At 48.6% G+C, this 24,171-nt stretch overlaps 1 protein-coding gene and 1 long non-coding RNA gene across 4 annotated transcripts; one reads left to right on the plus strand and one right to left on the minus strand.

The window, feature by feature from the left end:
* Positions 1-4,395: 4,395 nt before the first annotated feature.
* LOC109310929 lies at positions 4,396-15,899 on the minus strand. The gene is made up of 2 exons (XR_002101343.1): positions 15,814-15,899; positions 4,396-4,737 (listed from the first exon to the last, which is right to left on the minus strand). It is a non-coding gene; the product is annotated as an uncharacterized LOC109310929 (long non-coding RNA).
* GLA (galactosidase alpha) lies at positions 15,766-23,894 on the plus strand. Of its 3 annotated transcripts, XM_019536296.1 has the most exons (7): positions 15,766-16,038; positions 16,421-16,595; positions 17,029-17,206; positions 19,535-19,626; positions 20,675-20,836; positions 21,899-22,096; positions 22,327-23,894. In XM_019536296.1, the coding sequence occupies exons 1-7, from the start codon at positions 15,878-15,880 to the stop codon at positions 22,648-22,650; spliced, it is 1,290 nt and encodes a 429-aa protein (XP_019391841.1). In that variant the 5' UTR covers positions 15,766-15,877; the 3' UTR covers positions 22,651-23,894. The 3 variants fall into 3 exon arrangements, with proteins under 3 accessions (XP_019391841.1, XP_019391842.1, XP_019391840.1); XM_019536295.1 differs by lacking the exon at positions 15,766-16,038 and having other exon boundaries at positions 16,178-16,595; XM_019536297.1 differs by lacking the exons at positions 15,766-16,038; positions 17,029-17,206; positions 19,535-19,626 and having other exon boundaries at positions 16,177-16,595.
* Positions 23,895-24,171: the final 277 nt, after the last annotated feature.

A 24,171-nucleotide genomic window follows, 5' to 3' on the forward strand; every position in this document is an offset into this window, starting at 1 on the left:
AATCTATGAGTCAGGAGTGAAGCAAAGGCAAATTTACTGATAGCTCATGCATACAACAGTTAACAGAAAAATTACTAGGACAAACAGATAGTACAATAATAAAGAGCTAATAGTAAATAATAACAACAGATAGACAAAATGACAAAGAGTTCCCACATGGGGATGGGAATTTATCGGCAGTCCCTCTATGCCAGATGCGCACCAAGTTGTTCCAGCGAAGTCAGGCATCCCCAATCAACACTGTCCGAGGGGTTACCAGGAAGGTCCCTAGCTTAGGATCTGGTCCTTGCTCACACTGGGAGTCCAGGGTCCAGGCTTTGTACAGCAAAGATCCTTCTGTTCCGTCTTTGATGCTGGTCGCTTGACATACGTGCTACCTTATACCTTATTTTATGCTAATCTGTTAGTTTAGAGCTACTCACAATCTTGCCCTACAGCTGTTACCCTATGGGATTAGAAGGTGTCAGAAATTATCATAAAAGGTTACTGCCTAAACTTGGACTCACCCAATAAGCAAATCACACCATATCACTTTGGGGTTTGAGATTAGCATTTACTCCACCTAAATTCAATTCCTTGGTTTCTTCCTCTTTTTTCAGCTCCTCCTCGGATTTTAGAAAGGTGTTAATTATATTTTGTGGTCAGGGTTTGTCGTGATGGCCAAACCTTAAGTAAGAACCATTAGACTAGTTGATGTTTGCAGTTTTATTTTTGGGGCCCAGTTAATCCCATGATCAGTGCAGACAGTTAGCTTCAACACTTCGGTTAAACTTATGACAGACAAGTTAAATTTGCGGGTTACAAACTTGCAAGTTTTACATTAGGTAATATTAACTGCCAGACAATTACCAGATGTCTCCAAGAGTATATATTTATTGATTTAACCCCTCTGGTTCTGGCCATCATGGGTGGGAGGCAGGGAGGAGGATTTCAGGTACCTTCTTCCTTATCTCAATTTCAAGTTTGGCTTTCTTTTCCTCACTCTCTGGAACTTGCTGTTTTACCTGACTGGGCCTTCCCTTGGATTCCCTTGTAGAGCTCATCTTGTTGGCCTGTTTGCTTTTTCTTCCTACTCTTGTGTTTTTTGGTCTTTTGCTGGGTCCACTCGTAAGGGTTCAAAATGGGAAGAGGTTTCTTGGGTTTCCTTTCTTCCCTTCCAGCTCCTTCCTTTTCTGGGGTTGCTTTCTACTGGGGCACAGGTTTTCCTCTTTCTCTTCTGATTTTTTTCTTCTCCCTCTTTCCCTCATTCTCTTGTTTCATGGCTGAGCCTGTTGCATTCCTATTCAGTTCCATTAACATCTCAATGCTCCTTACGACTGACTCAAAGACAGGAGTCTCCTCTAGCCCTGGAGGCGGGGGTCCTGCTTCTGTTTCCACAGAGTTCCCATCCTCTCCAACTCCTCCTCACTCTCTGAACTATCCTGCATTTCTGACTCGGAGGTGAAGGACTTGAAATCCTCCTCCTCTTGTTTCCTCATGTACTGACTTGCCTGCAGGTATTTCCTGAAGAGGAGGCCCTTCTCCCCACAGAGGTTGCACTGTTTCTCTTTGTTGCGCTCTTTGAATTTGTGATTGCAGACTGCACAGAGCTCTATTTTGCACTCTCCTCTCAGATGCCCCTCCTGTCCACATTTGTGGCACAGTTTGGGTTGGCCTCTATAATAAATCAGGCTCTTGTGGCACCCCAGGTACAGGGAGGCTGGCAAATGCTGCATTGCCCCACAACTACTGGGGTCTTTTTTTTAAGAGTACTCTAGCAATCCAGGCCCCAGTCCAAACTCCTTCTCCTCCACTATTGTTCTCACCTCTTCAGTGCCTGCTCAGGCAGAAACGGAGGTCTGCCTCATCTATTTCTGCCATGCACAGATCAATCTTTACAATTTTCTGTTTCCACTGAGTTCCTTTGTCTCCCCCATAGAAAGCATAATCCTTCCACTTGAGGTCCTTCCCAACGTCCTCCAGATGTTTCCAGAAACACTGCCTGGCTTCAGGACTCAGTTCTACCACCCAATAATAGGAGTGCTTTTACTTCCATATGTAAATTACATCCTCTTTATTTACTTGAAGCAGCTGTCGCAGGAATTTGTTCTTAAACTCTTCTCTTCTCATGCCATTGGGGAGATACCCAGTCTGTGAATCATACCCGGACATCTTGAAATCCATGGGGAAACACCTTCTCTTTGTTCTAACCAGTCCTGGTCCTCCAGATCTCATGCCTTCCTTGGCATCATATGCATAGCTGTCTGCCATCTGCACCTCCTGGACTCTTGTGCTGCCTGGACACCTGGAATTCAGAAATGAGATAACAAACCGCCTCCCCCTCCCCCCCCACGCATGCACGGGAGGAAGAACAGGGGGCCCCCCGGGAAATCTTTAGTAAAAGGCGAAAAATTTGTATGGTTTGAAGAGAAAACCCAAGTAACCCTGGCAACTTAATCGCACTGTGTAGGAAGAACCGTCACCCTAAATACACGATGAGTGGTGGTCCACTGGCTGGCACAGCATCTGAATGAGACCTGGGGGTCACAATCAACTGAAAGACTGTCCTGACTTGACGAGACAATACACCAGTTGCCCTTGCCAGGCCAGAGAGAGTGGGCACCAAGGTGGCACAAAGTTGAAGGAAACTTCCTTTATTTAAATTTCTTTTGTTTCTCAAAGCCAATCTATTCATCCTTGTGAGTGGAGTCATCCTTCTGTCAAACATGCTCCCATTTCCCTCACGTGTTGCTGGCTTAGCTGAGTTTCTGCACAATCTGGCAGAGTCCTGGCAAAACCTGCAGGTTCTGAGCACTGAAGTGTGGGCAGTGCTCCTCCAATAACCACCCCCTCCCCCCAGCAAACCATGGGAGGAAGCCCTTTCCCCCTCAAGGACAATTAGGTCCAGGATGAATCAAATTAGTCAATGCAAACAATAAGAAAATCCTCCTTGGTACTCCTCCCACTCCTTAGTGCCCTTTGCACATTGCTGAGGCACATGCTAGGAATTACACATTCCCTCCTCTGTAATTTTATTGCACATTTTTAAAGAGAATGTAATGCTCGAAAGGGAAGCCACTTGAAACAAGCCTGGATACTGAAAAACAAATACAACCACATAGGCACCAATATAGTCATTTGTTATTATATGATGGACTCAGCATGGGCCCTTAAAATGAAATTCAGGCTCACATCGCAATGGTGAACGCAGTTTGAATGTAGGTATATTGCTTCAATCCAGTACAAAATAGGATTCACAGGCAAAATTTGGGTCTAGATCCAAATTTGGATTTAGATCTGGATTTTACACATTATTTCTCAGGAGCTTGGAGCTGAGTTTTCAATCCACCCATTTCTGTTACTATACATTTATATCCTGCCAAATGGAAACCTCTGCCACACTCTTACTCATAGCACAACTAATGATTTATCTCAGCACCAGGCACAGCTGAGCATAGAAGTTAAGGTCATTCCTTTATAACTACAGGTGCACCAATACATCAGTCCCATATCGGGTCGGCACTGATATAAGGAAAATTTACAGTATTGGCAATCAGGTTTTTTTGGCTGATAATGTCACCAATAAATGCCCCTGTACATGCATGCAGCTGCAGCACAGCACACAGGCAGCCAAGAGCACAGGCTGGCAGCATCCAGTAAGTCTGTTGTGGGCGAAGGAGTGGGAGTAGGGAAGGGGTGTGGAAAGGGCAGATCAAGACCTCCATGGTGATGGAGGGAATGGGGCTGGGGCAGAGACAGGCACTGTCCAGCCAGGGCAGGATGGGGCACAGGAAAAAGCCGCAAATACTTTGTCCAGTATTGGCCCAAAAAAATCTCTATCAGTGCACCCCTACTTATAACTATTCATTACTCACTATGCAAGTGCTTAGGAGCAGCCCTAAGGGGTGAGGAGCAGGAGCAGGTAACCTCACAGACTTCTCATTCTCTGACCTCCAGCCAACACAAAGTAATGTAGATGGCTGCCTCTCCCTGGTTACCTGCTTCATTGCTTTGAATTCCCACAGCAATAAAGGCAATTGCACTAAAGCCGTGATTGGTTCAGCCCTGCCAGAAACAGAAAACAAGCAGTTTTTCACTTGACCTCAGCTGACTGGGCTGCTCACTGCCACTCAGAGAGGGATCCCATTAAACATGTTGATACAATCCCATTGAACAACTATGACTAGCCAAAGAGCTCCTGAGCTGTATACTTCCTTCCCTACCTGCCCCTCTCCTTTCCTCCCACACACATGCACAGTCTCCTTCTGCAGTATTCATTGTAATTAACACCTCTGTAGTTAATAGGGCCACACTCCAGCTGCAGAGACGGGTTGTGTTAACAGCTGACCGGTTGTGCTAGCTCATGCTGAAGTCTGTACCTATCTCAAGCCAAAAGAACCACAACACCCAGTTAGGGGTTTTGTGTATGGACAAGACTTGAATAAGGGCAGAATTTCAATTATAACTCAAGTTAGCATTGCAGTGAGGATAAGCCCTCCATCCTGGGAGTTTGGAGGCCTTCCTGCTAAAGCCCTGGGAAACCCCAAGCCTCTGGCCAAATTTCTCAAGTTTGGGAGCTGATCACTCACAACTGCCCAGCACAGTGGAAGAAGGGTCAAAAGAGTCCAGAGGCAGCTTAAAGGACATGAATGGAAGAAGAGGGCTAGGAGACTTCAACATGTGGATCCTTTCCCCAGTACCCTTGACTTCGGGGCCCAAGATAAATGGGACACATTTGCCAGACATCGGTCCTTGGATCTGTACAAGAAGAAAAAAAAAGCCTGGTGAGGGTTTCCAAGTGCCAAACTAGCTTGTTTTGCCCAATTCTAAGAAGCCTTTTTTTTTTTTTTTTTTTCCCTGTTTTTTTTGCACCGGTCCTGGAAGCACTGCAATACCAGGTCAATGCATGGAGTGGATGGAGCACGCTCCGGTTCCACCACCCAATACCAAAAAGAATCTGCTCAATATAGACCTCCTATGGAGGACATATCAGAGACAATTACCCTTCCTATTACACCTTTCTTATCATGGCTTGTCTCCTGGTCTTCAGACCCTGTGGAGGATGGGGGAGGGGGCACAGCTCCTTAAACAAGAAGCAGTTATTGAATTTGCAGCTCAAAGAAGCTTTTGTTCCCTTCCAGTGTCACTGCTGCCTCCCTCTAGCCCCAGGAGCTGGGATAGGAGGACACCTAGTGCTGATCAGATGCTCCAGGACTCCAGCAGGCTTCCAGCCACAGAAACTGAAAGGCTGCAATGGCCAGAACCCAGAGCTGCTTTCAAAGGGCAGATCCGGAAGGCATTAGCACAGCTAGTGCAAGCTGCAAACCTCAGTCTCTATCCAGGGATCAGTGCTCTAAGGGGATGTCAGTGCTGTACTGGGGACCCAGGGATTGGTGCTACTATGTGGAAATTGTCCCCTGGTGAGAGGTCAGGACCTAGAGTGATGGTTTTTTCAGTATGGAGCACTCAGTTGCCAAAAGGGAGCTAGGCTCAGTTGTAAAAGGAACTCAGATCCTCTGCCAGGGGCCTGTGCTGTGAATGGGGCCCAATCCCCCTGGGAAATCCAGGAGGAGGGGTTCACTCTAGACTGCCCAGAGTAAAGGGTAAATTACTGTGATGAGAATTTCAGTTCCATCCTCCAACACACAGGGGGAGGTTCCTGGACAGACGAGGGTATGACAATGATAATGCTTTTATTTCCTTTCCTTAATATTTAGGAGACATGATCTGCCTGGTTTGATTGGGGGGGGGAGCAGAGGGCTATATTAGCTCATGGAACAGCCTGGGCTTACGCATAGGCAGATAGGTATTGCTTTGACGAGCTCTAGAATTTGCTTAGCACACAGGCTAGCTGTTACACAAGAGGTCTCTGGCCTAGAGCAGACCCCACCAGTGAGCATGGAGCTGAAAGTCAGATGCAGCCAGATGTCATGGACGGGTGACTGGTGCCTCCTGAGCCTGGGTGGGGGCACAATTTGTGGGCAGGCCCGGGAGCAGGCCCAAAGCCCTATATCCACTCCTATACTTCTGTGCTGCAACACAGCCTGCGTGGCAAAAAACTTGCCCCGTCCTGAGCGGTGCTGAGTCAGGGGCCAAGCTCAGGTGGGGTGGTATGTACACCACCGCCCCCATGTCCTCCCAGTTGTCATGGACACTGGACCTACTGGCAGAAGAGCTGCCTGAAAGGTCCTGTGGTACCATCACACATACTTCTGTGGCCCTCCTTCCCAAAAGCATCTAAACGCTAGCACATCCAGCTGCAGTGTCACAGATCCCAAGCAGCTAAGGAGCTGCAGGCTTCAGAAGTTCATTTTCCTATCAAGAAGGTATGTTGTATCCTGTGCAGTCACCCTCAGCCCGGGGTCTGAGGGGGGGGCAGTAAATAGCCAAACCAAAGTGCTGTTCATCATGAGCTAGGACAATGGTTTTCACCCCTCTGAAAATGCCAGCTCATAGTTTGAAGTCATTTTTGGCTACAGAAAAACTCTAAAGCAATTCTTCTGCTGCAAAGAACTCAAAAAGACCACAACAGGTCCAGATGTTTCTAACAGTATATATTCCTATTCTTAAATCTCTGGGTTTATCCTGTGAATCATGTTTGCACATCAAACAGTACTAACTTTGTGTGGCACTTTCTGGCACAACTGAAAGGATCTCAAGAAACCCAAAGGTGCCATGCCACCCTGCAAGAGCAGCTGTATTCTGCATTCTAGCCAGACTGATTCTCCCCTCCTGAGATATCTATCAAAACAGGCTCCTAATTTCTCAGGGGCTGCCATTCCTAAAACCCTGGGCTGTTCTGTAACAGGAGAAACTGCCTAGAACCAAAGATAACATGCCTTCTTACAAAAGAAACATTGTCAGCTCAGCAACTCTAGAAATCGGAGCTGGGTATCTCGCCCTGGGTCTCCAGAAACAGAGATCCCTTCCCAAACTATTGAGCTGGAGGAGACTTTATTGTCTGTGATGTATCATCTCTGCCCAGACGACACATCATCACAAATCTGCTAAACCAGTGCTGCCCCCTACACCAAACAGTACTTCTCCAGCAAATCTGTTCAAAAGTCCTTGCCCTGCACAGGATGCAGCTTCCCTTGCTCAGCCGCTCACCTACGTTAACCAGCATCCCCCACCACGCTCTGCCCTGGTTAACAACCCTCTGTGGGATAAATGCTTGCCCCATTGACATTTTGTCAGTGACTTCCATGAGAAGAAAATTCCATAAGAAAAAAAGCCACCTGGGGCTCTGCTTGTCCACACTCACCACAGCCCATGCTGGAGCAGCCTCGGGAGCAGCCATCACCAGTGCCTGCACCAGGGCACAGTGCAGCCCAGCAGCTACAAGCAACTGGCACTGGCTGCTCCCAGGGCTGCTGCACCAAGAGCTGGGGTGACTGGGGGCAGGCAGAGCCCCAGGGGGTTTGAGGCACGGTGCAGCCCAGTGGCTACAGGCAGCTAGTGTCGGCCGTTCCCCAGGCTGCTGCAGCTGGGGCTGGGGTGAGTGCCACGCCACCTGAGAGCTTGTCCGCACTCACCCCAACCCATGCTGGAGAGGACCTGGGAGCAGCCAACACCAGCTGCCTACACCAGGGCACTGCACAGCCCAGGAGCAGAGGTGAATGTGGAGAAGCGGAGCCCAGATGGATCATGGTACAGCCCAGCGGCTGCAGACAGCTGGCACTGGCTGCTCCTGGGGCCGCTGTAGCCATGGCTGGGGTGAGTGCTGCTCTGTTCTCTCTGCTTTGCTGCCTTGTGCAGCCTCTGAAATGACACCCCTCCCCTTACCCCTTCTCACTCCCTCCCTCACCACCATGGGAACCTATCCCTATTTGTTACATTGTAAAGTGCATTCACTTTATGTGAATTCAATTCATGTGCCATTCTCTGGGAACACATGTACCGCATAAATCGAGGGAAACCTGTACTTGAAAAGACCTCTTCTTTTGCCACCAATATTTCCCTGTCTCTATTTCCATGACAGCAATTTATGGGGCTAATTCTAAACTGACCCCAACTGTTTCAGCACTAGAGATGGCTCTGTTCCCTGTTGCATCAGCATTCCCCCATGACTGATGTATGTACACTTATGCCTTGGTATATGTTCCAGGGGTAGGTGCCTCAAAAGGCAGAGAGGCAGGAGAAGTCAGCAGTAGGTCAATATGAGCATTATGCCCACATGCCACCCTCTACAGTAGCGTTCAACCCAACTTTACCTTCATCCATAAGGCTGGTTCTTATTCTCAAACCTCTACAAGAGGTAGTGCCAAGCTATGGCAGAGATACTTCAGATCCCATGGCCCACTATCGCATGGTGGAATAGAGATAGACAAACTCAGGATCAAACCTTGGTGTTCTCTGCAAAGAGTACTTGATTATTTGAAATACAATCAAGCATTACTATATATAGGGATCACTCCTGGACTCATCTCTTTCAGTACACTTTCTCCTTGAAAGTGAGCTGGGAAATACTGCAGCTAGGGCTTTAGGTCATAAACAAGCTAGGTACCATTATTTTTAAACATGCAGCTTTTATCTGTTACAGATAAGATGGATTATTTGCTCTGCTTCCTGAAGAGAAGGAATGTTTTCTGACTAGTTCTAAATGTAAGTAAGTCTCATCAGCTCTGGGATTTGAAACAACTAACATGGCCACATTAAAATACACACAAGAGTAAAATACTGCTAAATTAACAACCAGGTCCCCTCATCCTTCTCAGCTGTGGTTTCCACCTATTTACTTTAGTTTTCAAGGTGCCAGATTGTAGGCCAGCAAGGACTGGTTTTAGCCTAGGACCAATGCTATTTTTAAAGAAAGCAATGCTATGCAGCTGAGCTTGCAAAAGAATTACTATACTTCCTAAAATTTCAGATATATGTAGTTCCTGTTATTTTAACAAGAGTAATGGCTTTTGTGGTGATGCATAACAACAACTGAATTCTTGTATGTGTAAAAGAGTTATAATTTGGAAATGCAGGCTGGACAGGATTTGGATTTATTTTAACTTCTGAGGAAAAGGAGAAGCTATAATACCCAGAAGACGGAACCGCCAGCTGACTAATAGGGTTGGGGATCCATCAAGGTAATCAGCTAGATAATGTGATTTTAGTTATCTGAATCCTGTGCTTGCTCTGTCAATACATTTTCTGCTTTAATGGGCTATGGTTTTGTCTCTCTATAACCAAAGGGATAAGCTGGGGTTACAAGATGTTATCAACTCTGATGCACCTCTGACATGAAACACTGCAGAAAGCTAAAGCAGGATAGCTGCAGTAGGGGTGGAAGAAGGGCTATAAAAGACGGACATGAAAGAGAAAGCATATGACGAGAAGGTAAAGTTATTTGGGGGGGGAAGAAAAAAGAAAGGCTACTTGGGAGAGTTGGCAGGAAAATCCAGTAGGAAAACATAGACATGCCATTATTTTTCACTGACTGCATGTGACCACTCCTGAAAGCAAAGCATTAACTTCTAGGAAATAACAGAATTCTGTGAACAAGGTTTGTTACTTCACTTCTTCAGCACAAAGCATTGTGCTTGGACATATCCTACACAAAGAAATGGTAGAGCTTAAAACAAAATCACTATCATTTGAAGAATTTTTATCCCTAAGCTCAGATTTTATGATATAGGTTAAATTTTGAACATAGAATCACCTTGTTCCTAAATGCAGCTATAAAGAGGCAGCTCACCAGCAGGATTCACTACCATCCTGCTGGAGTCAATTCCTGCAATAGTCCCTGCAGGGCTAAGGGTTCTGCTAGCTGAGCCCAAATACAGAAGCAAGGTTCCAAATATGCAATAGAAAAGCATACCCTGAATGCAGCTGGGCAGCAGCTGCAGACCCTCGAAGGTGAAAGATGGGGTGGGGAAGACGGAACTTGATGTTTTCTGATAGAAATTCCTGGAACTGAAATCTTGTGCATGAAACCCACAGTAAAGCTGAGCCACTCCTCAGATGACCTTGGGTCCTGACAGTCAGGACTTGATGCCTCTGTAATGGTCCCCTCCTCTCTACTTTACCAATTCCACATAGCCCTTGCTGCATTTCTCTTCCATAAAACAACCATGGCCAGGGCTGGCTCTGAGTAACTGCTGACTGTGAGGCTGACAACCTAAGCAGCTTTGCAGACTCTTGTGTTGCATACGCAGTGCCCACAGAGGCAGCAGAAAGATAGATATTATATAGATGCAAGTGAATATGGTTTGCTCCCTTCAACCTTTCTGTTCAGCCAAGAGGTTGGACCAAGGTGGTCAAGCCCAGCCACACCAAGGTCCCCGCTCCACTGGGCAGGCAACACAGGCTCAACTGTAGCTACCGCCCCCACTCTCCCCAAGACAAAGCGCAAAGTGTTTGTCATGGGAGACTCCACCCTGCGGGGGAATGAGGGGGCAATCTGCCACCCCGACCCCTTAGTCCGGGAAGTCTGCTGCTTCCCAGAAGCCAGAATCTGAGACATTGTGGAGAAGATCCCTGAGCTCCACCATCCCACTGACCACTATCCTATGCTCCTTAGCTATGTGGGCATTAGTGACACGGCTCACAGAGCTCCCAGCCAGGTCATGAAGTGCTACAGGGGTTTGGGAGCAGGGCTTAAGGGGTTGGGGGCGCAGGTAATGTTTTCATCAGTCCTCTCAGTTTCAGGCTACAGGCTGAGGAGGTAGCGAACCAAAGACTGTGGCACTACTGTCATTGGGAAGGCTTTGGCTTCCATGACCACAGTCCGCTCTTTGGTGAGAGAGGCAGCGAGCTGCTGGGAAGGGACGGCCTCCACCTCTGTCCACTGGGGAGGAGGCTCTTCTCAGCCTGACTCAGATGACCTGCTCCACCGGGCTTTAAACTAAGCCCGCCAGGGGATGCAGGGACTACCTCCACTACTGGCCCGCTGACCAACCCTTGCAAAGCCAGCAGACCAAGGCACTTAAGGGAGCCCACCCCTGCCCCAGCCCTGGAGCAAGTTGTAGGCTTGCCTGCCTGTACACAAATGCCAGGAGCTTGGGAAATAAACAGGAGCAACTTGTTCTCCTGCTTAACACAAATAACTATGATGTCATAGGGATAACAGAGACCTGGTGGGACTCCACCCATGACTGGGCCACAGGTATAGACAGCTATCCCTGTACAGGAGGGAAATGAGTGGACAAAAGGGGCAGGAATGTAGCTCTCTATGTCAAGGAAAACTATGCGTCACTGCAAGCCGACATTGGCACCCAGGGTGGACAGCTGGAGACCCTCTGGGTTAAAATCTGTGGGGAACACAGCACAGGGGACACTCTGGTGGGAGTCTACTACAGACCTCCCACCCAAAGTCACGAGCTTGACCAGGAGTTTGCCAGGGAACTGGCTGAGGCTGCACACTCCCGGTGCATGGCTATCATGGCAGACTTCAACTACACAGACATCACACTGGAAGAGCACGCGGGCAAATCTGAGCAGTTGCAAAGCTTTCTCTCGTGCACGGATGAGCTCTGATGCAGGAAGTCTAGGGGCTGACGAGAGGAAAAGCTCTGGTCAGCCTCATGCTGGGAAACGGGGACGACCAAATCAGTGACCTAATGAGCGAAGGGAAGCTGGGAGACAGTGACCATGAGCTGATCACCTTCACCATCCGCCGTAAAGCTGGGAAGTCAATCAGTAATACAGAAGTCCTCGACTTCAGGAAAGCTGACTTTGACAAGCTCAGGAGGCTTGTCAGGGGGGCCCTAAAGGGCCACAACCCAAAGAGGAGGGGAGTTCAGGATGAGTGGTTGCTGCTCAGAGGAGCAATCCTGGATGTGCAAGCAAAGTCTATCCCATCTCAGAGGAAAGGCAGCTAAAGGGCACAGCAGCCCCCTTCACTCTCCAGGGAACTGGCAGACCTCCTGCGTCTAAAAAGAAAGACCTACAAAGGATGGAGGATTGGATTCACCTCCAAGGAGGAATACTCTGCACCGGTCCAGACCTGCAGGGAGCGAACCACAAAAGCCAAGGCTATGATGGAACTCCAATTAGCTACAAGTATCAATAAAAAGTCTTTTTTTTAGATATGTGGGGAGCCAGAGGAAAAGCAAGGCCAATACTGGACCCCTGCTAAACCAGATGGAACAACTGACAACCGACACCCGGGAAAAAGCCAGCTTACTAAATGGGTACTTTGCATTGGTCTTTGACCAGTCCCATAGGACACCCCTGACCATCAAGGGACCGGGAGGCCCAGGTGAGGGAGATTCCTTACCCTCCATCAATACTGACCTTGTAAAGGAACACCTTGAGAGGCTGGATACCTTCAAGTCAGCTGGCCCTGACAGTTTACACCCCAGGGTACTGAAGAAGCTGGCGAGCATCATAGCTCAGCCCCTGGCATGGATCTTCAAGAACTCCTGGTGCTCTGGTGAAGTGCCTGAAGATTGGAAGAAGGCCAGTGTGGTGCCTATCTTCAAGAAAGGGAGGAAAGTGGATCTGGCAAACTATAGGCCCATCAGCCTGATCTCTCCTGGGGAAAGTCTTGGAAAAGATTATCAAAGAGGCCATCCTTAACAGAGTAGCTGAAGGCAATATCCTGAGGGATAGCCATGTGGGTTTGTTGCGGGTAGGTCTTGATTGACCAATCTTATTTCCTTCTACAACCAGGTGACCTATCACATGGACAAGGGAGAAGAGATTGATGTTGTATATCTTGACTTTAAAAAAGTCTTTGAACTGGTATCCTATGATCACCTCTTGGCAAAACTGGCTAGCTGTGGCCTCGGCCTCACTGCAATCCACTGGCTGGGGAACTGGCTCCATGGTAGGACCCAGAGGGTGGTGACTGACAGAAGTCAATCGTTATGGTGCCCTGTGACCAGTGGGGTCCCTCAAGGCTCTATTCTTGGACCTATATTGTTCAACTTCTTCTTTAATGATGTGGACATCGGTATCAGAAGTGGACTAGCCAAGTTCGCCGATGACACCAAACTCTGGGGTAAAGCATCCACACCTGAGGACAGAAGGGTGATCTAGGCTGCCCTTGACAGGCTCAGGAAATGGGCGGACAAGAGCCTGATGGTGTCTAACACCGAAAAATGCGAGGTTTTCCACCTTGGGAAGAAAAACCTGCAGCATCCTTATAGGCTTGGCAGTGCTACACTGGCTAGCACTACAGATGAAAGGGACTTGGGGTTCATGATTGACAAGAAGAACATGAGCCTTCAATGTGATACTGCTGCTGGTAAAGCAAGCAAAACACTGGCTTGCATCCATAGATGCTTCTAAAGGAAATCTCAGGACATCATTCTCCCATTGTACTCGGCCTTAGTGAGGTCGCAGCTGGAGTACTGCATCCAGCTTTGGGCTCCACAATTCAGAAAGGATGTGGAGAAGCTTGAGAGAGTGAAGAGGAGAGTCACGCACATGATCAAGTCAGGAAAACAGATTTTATGATGAAAGGCTAAGAGCCATGGGACTCTTTAGCCTGGAAAAGCGCAGGCTCAAGGGTGAGCTGGTAGCCACCTATAAGGTTATCAGGGGTGCTCATCAGGATCTGGGGGAACGTCTGTTCACCAGAGTGCCCCAAGGGATGACAAGGTTAAATGGTCACAAACTCCTCCATGACCATTTCAGGCTGGACATAAGGAAGAACTTCTTTACTGTCTCAGCCCCCCAAGGTCTGGAATAGACTGCAGCAGGAGGTGATTCAAGCACCTACTTTGATACTTCAAGAGACTTCTGGATGTTTCTCTTGCTGGGATCCTATGATCCCTACTGACTTCCTGCCCCTGGGGCAGGGGGCTGGACTCGATGATCTTTCAAAGTCCCTTCCAGCCCTAATGTCTATGAAATCTATGAAAAACCAATCCCTTTGGAAACATCTAATATCCAGTGTTACTGGTATATGCAGGGAGAATAAGGTGAGAGTACTCAGTTTCATCGCAGTGTGCTGCACTAGAGAAATGCCTCCCCAGTGGCCACAAGGAAAGAGTAATCTCTAAACTTCTTAGCTGCTTAAACCTGTAGAAGGACTTTATATCCAAGAGGGAAGAAGTGGCTTCAGGGACTGGTGACTTCCTAGGTCAGTGGTTTTCAGACTGTGTTCCACAGAACCCTGGGGTTCCACAATTGCAGAGTAGAGGTTGTTGACTTGTCTCAAAGCAGGATGCTAGCAGAGGCCATGGTGGAACCTAAGGTTTTTTATTGCAAAGCCGGTGCTTTCATTCTAACTAGTTCTGCAAGCCTTGTGATACTTATTTCATTTTAAAGAATCACTTTCCAAAGGAGATATATAGTTTCTAAATAGTTTCTAACCCTTACGCTTACAGAGAAATATTTGAAAAATTGAAGCAGGGGAACCCTAAAGGCTCAGAAATGAGAAAGGGAGGAGAAAGAACCAACATTCTTTTGAAGGAGGCAAGAAGTGAGTTGCAAACTGTCATTTGGAACAGTATCCCATGCAGGAAGCTAGTTATTCAAAAAGCACAAGCCTGGTAGAAATCATGAGAGTCATTAAAAAATAATTTGAGGGCAGGCTCCTTTTCTTTTCTGGGCCCTTGGGCTGTGATCACAGGTTGTTTCATGCTTGTTTCAGGCATTAGAGCTTTATAAATTTTCGGTTTTGGCAATCAAAGGCTGAGATTCTTCCTAATTCCAAGAGCAGCCAGGCTTGAAGGACAACTCGAACTGCTGTGCAACCTGCAATGTAATCCCAAAAGTGGGAGATACTGCAGGCATGTTGTTGACTCCTAGAGTAGATTAGGGTGTCTAAGGGTTTCTTTAGATAGCCCGTCCTCATGCAAAATGAATCCTTCAGTGGAATGACTGCAGAAGTAAATTTTATCAAAATCTCCAATTATGAATATGCTAGCAAATAATGAATGCAATGCGTATCTAGATATGCTTTTATGATCCAAGCAGAAATATGCAATCTAAAAATGAAGGATCTTTACATCTCTAAATCTCGCAGACAGGTTATCAGCCTGCTAGGGGATCTTATCAAAATTCAGGGACTAAGCCCTAAGAAGTGTTGAATGTTTATGTCAGCAGCCGGGAACCTCAGCAAAGGAGGCCAGAGGACCTCATCTCAGAGCATGAGCCCCTTTTAATCCCCTTCCTCAGACAAAGGCTGACAACATTACTTGACAGAAGCTTTGACAAATACAGTAACAAGATGTCATCAGCCGCTGGCCGGGGTGGTGAGGGGCTCTTGAGCAGCTCTGCAGGGCCCGAGCAGATTCCAGAGCTGCCAGGTCAGCACCACATTCGTTTCCATAAGGGGGCAACTGCATGGAAGGTACCATCTATAAGAAGAGGTTGAAGGACCAGGGTCTGAGCCTGGAGCAGAGAAGCCCGAGAGGAGATTTGATAAAGGTCTTTGCATGCCTGCGAGGCCATTACACAGGGAGGCTTTTTTCTGTGGCAGTAGGGACAGGACCAAGCTGCAGCAGAGGAAACTGAGGCCGGAGGTGAGGCGCTCTCTGGGGGATCGCCAGGTACTGGCACAGACATTGTGCGATCTCTGCTCTCGGAAGCTCTCCAGGCAGGCGGGACACGCACGCACGCGAACTCCCGGCCGGAACAGAAGGCTGCACTAGAGAAGCCCCGGTCCCGCGACAGCCTCAGGCGCGCCCGGCGCTGCCGGCAGAGGCAGCCCCCGCCGGGGCCACGAGAAGGCGGCGCCGCCGCCGCCGCCCCCTAGGAGGCGCTAGTGCCACTGCCCCGCGCAGACACCTCAAGTTCGATCTCCCCGTCCCGTGACACGCAAAGTTGAGTCAATGACCCCCCCCCCCCACACACACACACACACACACGTGACCGGCCTCTCCTCGCTTTCCTGTTTAGGTCGCAGCTTACTGGCTGGGTGGACGGGATCCTAACAATACCACGCACCTATTGGCCGAGATTGGAAAGCGGCAGGCAGGGATTGGTCCGCGGCTCGCTGCGAACCGTGGTGATGGCGGTGGCGTTGGGCTGGGCCGTGGCCGCGCTGGTGCTGGCCGAGGGGGCGGGCGCGCTGGACAACGGGCTGGCCCGAACGCCCCCCATGGGCTGGCTGCACTGGGAGCGGTTCCTGTGTACCACGGACTGCGCCAACACCCCGCACGCATGCGTCAGGTACGGAGGTTGGGAGCGGGGAGGGGATCTGGAGAAGGGTGTGCGCGGACCGCTCAGACCCTGCCCGGCGGTACTGCCCCCATCGCCCCGCGAGCCCCCTCAAGCCCCGACCCCCAGGCCTGCTGCCACGCAACTACCGTATTTGTCCGATAAGTTCAGCCCCCGCATGGTGTGGTCAATAGTAAGTGTTTAAAGCGCACGATGGGATGCACTCGGGCAGGCTCTTCGCCCGTCGCTGCCAGCAGGAGCAGGCTCGGCCCTGCCACAGTACCCAGCTGCGACAGCAGCGCCCAGAAACCATGTCAGCAGCTACTACCCCGGCTTGGCACATCCCTGCGGTACCTCGGGCTCGCATGACCCGCTTCTTTTCCTGGTGCCCCAGCGAGCAGCTGTTCATGCAGATGGCGGACTTGCTGGCAGCAGACGGCTGGAAGGACGTGGGGTATGAATACGTCTGCATTGATGACTGCTGGATGGCACCGAGCCGAGACGGTGGGGATAGGCTCCAGCCCGACCCAGAGCGCTTCCCCCACGGCATCCGCCAGCTGGCAGACTATGTGAGTGCCGGGAGGTCACAACTTGGTCCCTCCCCCAGACTTTCATCTTTCCTCTGGATCCCAACTAGTGCACAGAGAGCTGCAGGAGGCTGCAAGGAACTTGCCCTGACCTCTTACAACTGACTGGTTTGCTGGATGTATTGGAATCACCTGTGGTGGCTCCCCCTCAGTGCAGCTGCTGACAGGTTCTGTATCAGGCCTGCAGGGACCTCCCAACCACCCTCCAGCTTCTGTGGTGGGAGGGACATGTTGGTCCCTATTCACACACTTTCTCCTACAATTGCAAACTGTGGTGGGGATCCCAGAGGTATCTCGGCAGAAATTCACTTGAATTGAGCTGCTCTCGGGCTGACAAAAATATTCACCAGTTAATTCACTTCACAGGGCAGGCCCAGCCTACTTTAAGGGGCTTCATTTCTCCTGTTTCTCCCAGGTCCATTCCAAAGGGCTGAAACTGGGGATTTACGGGGATGTTGGAAACAAAACCTGTGCTGGCTACCCCGGCAGTTATGGCCATTATGACCTTGATGCCCAAACCTTTGCTGACTGGGGTGTGGACCTGCTGAAGTTTGATGGCTGTTACCATGGCACACTGGACCTGCTGGCAGAAGGTACACACCAATTTGAGACGGCTCCACGTGGGAATGCTTCCCTCATTAGTGCTAGCCTGGAACTGAGGCACAAGTTGCAAAGAGCTGCTCTTTGCTAAATGCATTTGCCCTACTTATTTAACTAGAAAAGGGACAGATTTTTATGCATAGTGAAAAGTGTAGGGGAGGTAAGGTGTCATTCAGGAACTTACTGGAATCCAAAGGAAGCACCTGGCTGAGGGACCAGGAATGCACATTGCCAATTCCCCCTTTAACTTGCCAGTGATAAAGCAGGGGGACAAGGGCATTGTCAGTACCCTGCCACAAAGGTGGTTTGTTAAAGTATGCTTAAGAAATACAAGGAAGAGGTCCATACCTCCTCCCCCCGCATATAGAGGAAGGCAACCCCCCTCCCCCCACCACAATCTGTGCTAGTCTAACTACAGAGTAAAATTCCTGATCCCAAATATGACCGTTTTGACCCTCATCAAAAGAGAAAACATACTATTCAGGAACCTCTGGGGTTTTATGCCCATGAACAGTGCATGCCTCTGGAGGCTGAGGGGACACAGCGACCACCTGCAGGCAGTGGCAGGGGTGTGGTGGCAGTGAGCAGGGAGCTCCTGTAGGCAGCCATGGCGGTGTCAGCGGCTGGGGGGTGGGGTGGCAAGCACCAACTGGCGGTAGACAGCCACCCACAGATGCTGGCAGCATTGGCCAGCGGCAAATCGAGGAGTGCCTGCAGATACTGTCGGGGGGAGAGGGAGTGAGCGGTGACTCCCCACAAGTGCCTCCAGCAGTCAATGACACTTTTTGCAGGGGGTGCACTGCCAGGCTCAGGATGCACATGCACCCGCGTGCACCCCCTGTGCATTGCCAATGTTTATGCCCCAACCAAAGCCTCAGCACATCCCAGTTAAAATCCCCAGCCTTGGCTAAGGCCAACACCCAGTACTTTTGAGGAAGGCAAAAACCAGATACCAGTAACAAACAGGAAGAGAAAAAGGCTTCACTCTTCTAGAGAACCTTTCAGCCAAGAGTCTCAAAGCATGTTGCACAATTTCAGCCCTATCACCCCCATGAGGGAGTGCCACAATGGGACTATTTATACGTAGCATAGAAGTGCAACTACTGTGGCTTTTAGGAGCAAGAAGATTTGAGAGCTCTGGGAAGGAAAGCAATGAGGTAGTTCTGTTTAAAGCACATGACTTCAGGGCTCAAAAGCAGACTGACAAACCAAACTACCAATCCATGGTGATCAAGTGTGTCAGTCTGGCAGGGCTGGGGGTCTGCAGCGTCTCAGCACACACGTCATGCACTTCTTCACCACTGAGACAGAGTAGCAGATACCCTTCAGAGGGAACAGTCAAGATAACTTGATCTGCATTTGTTATATTGAGATAACAATCAAGATAACTTGATCTGCATTTGTTCATTATCAGAAGGGTGACTAGTGTTGCTGTGCTGTTTGGCAGCAGACAGTCTGGAAAGGGGACTATTCTCCACTGCTGATTGGTCTAATACATACAGTCTGCAGTTCCTGTTAGGGGAAAAAGCACAGTTCAGAAAGTACCCGAGGCAGCAGAGGGTGAGGCTAAAAGTTCTTAGCAGCTTATAGCTCTGACCCCAGTAGGGAGACAAGCAAAGAATCTTGTTCCCTCTCTCTCTCTCTACCAATGTTCTCTCATGTCAAAGAATGTCATGCCATAGGACAGGGCTTTTCTGGATACAAAGTTAATACAATCTCTCCAATGAGTTACCTTCTACATTCCCTCACAATCCAAGTGGCTTTTTCCCTAGGATAGGAAAGGGGGTGCACTGAGACGTTAGCCACAGGTAGCTATGCTCAAAACAGCCCTCTGTACAGAGAAAGGCGTCTGACACTAAAATACCAGCTCTCTAAAACAAATGGGTCTGCTCAATACAAACTCTAAAGTCCTACAGTAAGGCAGAGAAAGCTGCTTTACACAGCAATATGTACATACCAAGGGATGAGTCTCAGAACAATGGCCATGCCCAGAATCACATAGCAACGTGGTGGCTTTGATAGGGATTACAGATGAGTACATCTTCCCAGTCCAGTCCTCTTCTGTAAACAGCAGCCTGTATTTTCTCCATAGCTTGTGAATTTGCCCTATCATTCCAGTGTCCTGAAGCAGGTCATCATCCTGTGAAGATTTTGGCCTATGCAGACATCAGCTGGGACTAGGGCAACCCCTCCCTTCTTCCTTGGCCTTCTTGTAATCTCACTACCTGTAATCCATCCTGTTTTTCAGGAGTTTATAGTTTGATCCACTGGTGGTAATAAGTTACCCCAACTCTCTTACCCCAACTTCTGCCCTCCTTTAGGTTATAAAAACATGTCTCTGGCCCTGAATAAGACTGGCAGAAGCATTGTATACTCCTGTGAATGGCCTTTCTACATGTTACCTGTGCAAAAGGTGAGGAGACCTTCCACAAGATACTGTCTCTAGATATGTCCAGTGGGAAGATACTGGGGACATTCACTATACTAAGAATCAACTTAACTTGTAGAGCTAATTCCAGGGCCTGGAAGTTAAACACACACTGAAGGTTGAAATAGTGGCTATGGGGAAATGCTGAATGAAGGAGACTGAGAAGTGGGAGAAAGTGAGTGTAAGCTAAGAATGGTATATAGAGTCTTATGGCAGAGAACTTGTGCATCTAAAGAGCCTTTGACTGCTGCCCAGGTCTCCTGGGTCATCCTCTTTACTACAGGATTACAAGGGCCAGTTTTGCCCTGCAGCTCAACTGGAGCATTCCTGCATCGGGCTTCAGCAATTCTGCTGCGGCACGAAGAAGGGTCTAAGCCACTGCCGAACCGCATATTGTCATGTCCCCTTATTTACTTTATCTAATTCCCCTTTGAGGAGTCTTAACTATAAGAACAAAATACTCATGGCAGCAACTTGCTGGTGCTGCAGTGCTCTCTCACAGAATTGCTGTTCCCAGTGTTGCTAAGTCACTTTATTAAGTTTATCTACCTCTAGGACAGGAAGGTATTTTGAAGTGCCTGGGTGCAATACATCAGTGAAAATAATGGGGTATGTCACACAGACAGGGCATTACATTAACCAGTACTCAAGGAGTTTACAACACAAAAAGTGGGAGTAATTATTTGGGATGGTACTAAGTGTAATGGAGTGTGATAGGGAAAACCATCAGGCTGATTAGTAAGGAGAAAAACGTTTTGACAGAGTTGAGTGGCCAAGGAATGTTCTTCTAGGGGAAGGAATGGTTGAAATGTCATTGCCTGGTGCTTCTGAAACTAGACTAGTAATCACTAACTAAAGACCACCCTCTCTGAACAGCCTTGTACAGGCCCTGGCAGAGCAACAAAACCTGTCAGGCTGTCCACTGCCTCCAGCTATGCAATTCTTCCCAGTGAACACATGACAACCCATCTCACTGTGTGCCTCCTTACCCTCAAGCCCATGCTCACTAAGAGACACCCTCTTTTTCTGACAGCCCAATTATACAGAAGTCAAGCAGTACTGCAATCATTGGAGGAACTTTGCTGACGTATTCGATGCCTGGATTAGCATCAAAAGTATCTTAGATTGGACAGCTTCTCACCAAGACAGTATTGTGGATGTCGCTGGACCAGGAGGCTGGAATGACCCTGACATGGTGAGAACAAATCTCACATAGCAATGCAACCTGAGTTAGCTCGAGGATTAGACCTAGCTAAAGGATTAGACAGGGAGAGATATCCCTAACAAGCTGATGTTGGAGATGTGTTGGGGTAGTGGCCTATAATGTGTTACTTTCTTCATCAGCAGGGATCCTGGTTTTCTGTGATAAAAAAAATAAATAAAAATCACAAATTCTCTGACAAAAACCCCAAAATCCATTATTAAAATTAAAAGCCCCCTGCAGCCTCACCTAGCCTTGCTGGTGCCCTTAACACCCACCCAATGCCTCCCCTAGCCCTGCTGGTGCCACTTACCTCCACAACAGCCCTCCCCCCCCCCCGCTCATGCTTCTTGACCCCCACCCACAGCCCCTGCCACCCAGCTGCCAGGGACCCAAACAGGCCCCTAACAGCTGGCAGCTGCAGCAGCAGCATGGAGCCAGCTCCCCCACTGCTGCTGCCTGTTCAAGCAGGGACGGGACCAGCACCAGCTCCCCCTGCCCCAGCCTTGCCAGTGCCCCCAGCCATGACCTGCAACCCCCCAGTCCTGCCAGAGGGCCCCTAGCCCCTGCAAGCCCCACTTACCTCACAGGCTCCAGAAGCAGAGTGAGGTTGAGCTGAGCAGCTGTTTGACTGACAGTCTCAGGCCCCGCCTTTTCCCCTCTCCCTCCAGGTAGGGCTGGGGGTTTGCTACCCTGTTTGCTAACAGCTCTTGCAGGCTGGAGCTCAACCAGCCTGCAGAGCTATTTGCAAAAGCAGGGAACCCACAGGTTTATGTGCTAAAAGGAGAAATCCGCATTTTTTCCCCAAAAGTCCCCAAATTACTGCTTGAACTAAGATCTTGACCCCCACCTCTCTGCCAGCTGTGGCTGCCTAGTCCAGAGTTGTTAGCAGAATTAGGATGTCTCAGCATGACATATTCTGTGCACTAGAGAGGATGCATCCATCCTGTCACTTAACCAGTGCTGTTATGTGTCTTCCCAATTTCAACCCAAAGAAGCACCAAGCAAGAAATCCCACCTCTAGATACTAACATTCTTGTTCTCCATTTGTCCAAGTTGGTGATTGGGAACTTTGGACTGAGCTGGGACCAGCAGGTGACTCAGATGGCACTGTGGGCTATCATGGCAGCTCCACTGTTCATGTCCAATGACCTGCGTCAGATTAATCCACAAGCGAAGAGGCTGCTCCAGAACAAGGAAGTTATTGCCATCAATCAGGACCCACTAGGCAAGCAAGGATACCGCATCACCAAGGTATGCTGGAAATGGAGATAGTGGAATGGAGGAGAGGGTCTTCCCCAATACAGGCAAGTGGGTTGCTGAAGGTTCAATGGCAGAGCCTTCAGAGTTCATTGGCAGAGCAAAGTTTTGGAAGACAAACCCACAGAGAACTCATTTCTTGCTGATGCTGCTGCCTGCTAAGGAAGAAAGCAGCTATTACCCACTCTGCCCAATCATAAACCTGTTTGTTTTCCTCTTGGCAGGATAACAACTTTGAGCTGTGGGAGCGGCCTTTGACAGGCAGAGCATATGCTGTGGCTGTGGTTAACCGGCATGAGATTGGAGGACCACAGCTCTTCACTTTTGCTACCTCAATTCTTGGCAACGGACTGGCATGCAACCCCGCATGCTCCATCCAGCAGATCCTCCCTACCAGTGAGGACTATGGACTGCACAACTGGGTCTCCTTCTTGAAAGTTAAGGTGAACCCAACAGGCACTGTACTGCTGAAAGCAGCCGTGATAGAGGAGCTCCCTGAAGAGAAGCTGGCCCCAAAGAGCAAGAAACTCTCTCTAGATACCTTGTAATATGGCAGCCTCCTCCCTGGTCCTCAGAGGCTTTGTTCTCTCCTCAACCCACCTGGGGAAGGTCAAGGGAGCATGCAAGATCCTGATACTGACAAATCTTAAATCTACTTCAGCACCCTTGGTGGATTTAACGTAAGCGCACCCACTCAACTTTTGTATACTGATTACAAAGAAAGGGCCCGTCTTTTCCAGACCTATTCAGGCCACCTTATAGCATATAATTTAATTTAGCTATGGAAAGGGAGGTCAAGAGACTGAGCAGGACTGGAGCAAGATTCGTAAGATACAGCAGCCCTGGTTGCATAGAAAATGCAAAGCAAGCACACAGCACTTTACTGAGGCTCTTAAAATCTTGCAAGGACTCTAAGCTTAAAGTGCTCCACCCCTGCACTGTCACAACTTCCTTCAGGCCAGTATGATTCTTGATTACACCAGATGCATGAAAAACAAGCTCCATCTAGCCTCAAAGAACCTTCCCCTCTGTATGATCACCCACTCCTAGAGTCACACCTTAGAGCCAACACACTTCAAAGGCTATAGCTTTCTTCCTGGCTATCTTCCCTTTGCTATAGATATGGATGAAAGCTACCATGCTCCTGTGGAATTATGTCTCCTGCTCTCCCAGAAGAAAACTGCCCTGCCCACATGCTGACTTTGCTAGCCCAAATATTAAATGGGACTATGCTGTTTTAGGATTCATCTGCTTTTCTTAATGGAAGGGGGGTAGAAGCAGTCCCCAGCTACTTTCAAGCAGGTATTATTGAACTCCCTAATGCTATCACCTCCATGCCCTCTGCTGCAGGCACTGGAGTCTGTCTTAGAGGATTTTATTCTTGGTGCTAACCCTGTGAACTACAACGTGGGAGTTGTAGTTATGTGTTGGTAGAACAGAGACTGCCTGGATCTCTCTGGGAAACTCAAGTTTCCTAGCTCTTGTGAAACTAATACTATCACGTATCAACCACTAGTATATACATTGGTGGTATAAATTGATATATATTGGTGGTACCTCCTTCCAGGACTTGTAGGCATGTGTCTTCAGACTTTCAAGAAAAAAAACAATGCATGTACTCTTCCCACCTGTCTAAATGAGCTAAGAAATATTTTACCAATAGATGGTGCTGTTGAATCCTACTAAAACACACTGTAAGAAGCATCCAGCACCCTAAACTGCTAAGTACTCCAAGAGGCCTCAAGTTGATAGCTAGCACAGGTACAATAAAAGGTATTATTTTGGAAACGAGTTCTAGATTTTTGCATTTATTTTAGTCTCAGACAGCTACCACATACATCCCTGAAGCATAGGTATGTTACTTCAAACATTTTTAATTGAACTAGTTTCAACATAGAACTCAGTCAACCTAAAAGATCATGGATATGGTTACCTACATATCTGTGGGAATGGGCCAGTTATGATGTCCCTTCCAGCCCACGTTTATCATCTGCAAGTTTAAGTGAGATACTATTATGCATATCCACAGCTCAGAATAGCTTATCTGTAAAACTCAGCCTTTTTAACAT

Source organism: Crocodylus porosus, unplaced genomic scaffold (genome assembly GCF_001723895.1).
Source record: "Crocodylus porosus isolate Cpor-Errol unplaced genomic scaffold, CroPor_comp1, whole genome shotgun sequence".
Lineage (NCBI taxonomy): Eukaryota > Metazoa > Chordata > Crocodylia > Crocodylidae > Crocodylus > Crocodylus porosus.

Excerpts from the sequence above, each read along its gene's own strand:
- GLA (XM_019536295.1), top strand. The coding sequence starts at position 16,245 with ATGCACTCGGGCAGGCTCTTCGCCCGTCGCTGCCAGCAGGAGCAGGCT. Across the intron at positions 16,596-17,028 it reads TCCGCCAGCTGGCAGACTAT|GTCCATTCCAAAGGGCTGAA; the intron begins GTGAGTGCCGGG and ends TGTTTCTCCCAG. Across the intron at positions 19,627-20,674 it reads ACATGTTACCTGTGCAAAAG|CCCAATTATACAGAAGTCAA; the intron begins GTGAGGAGACCT and ends TTTTTCTGACAG.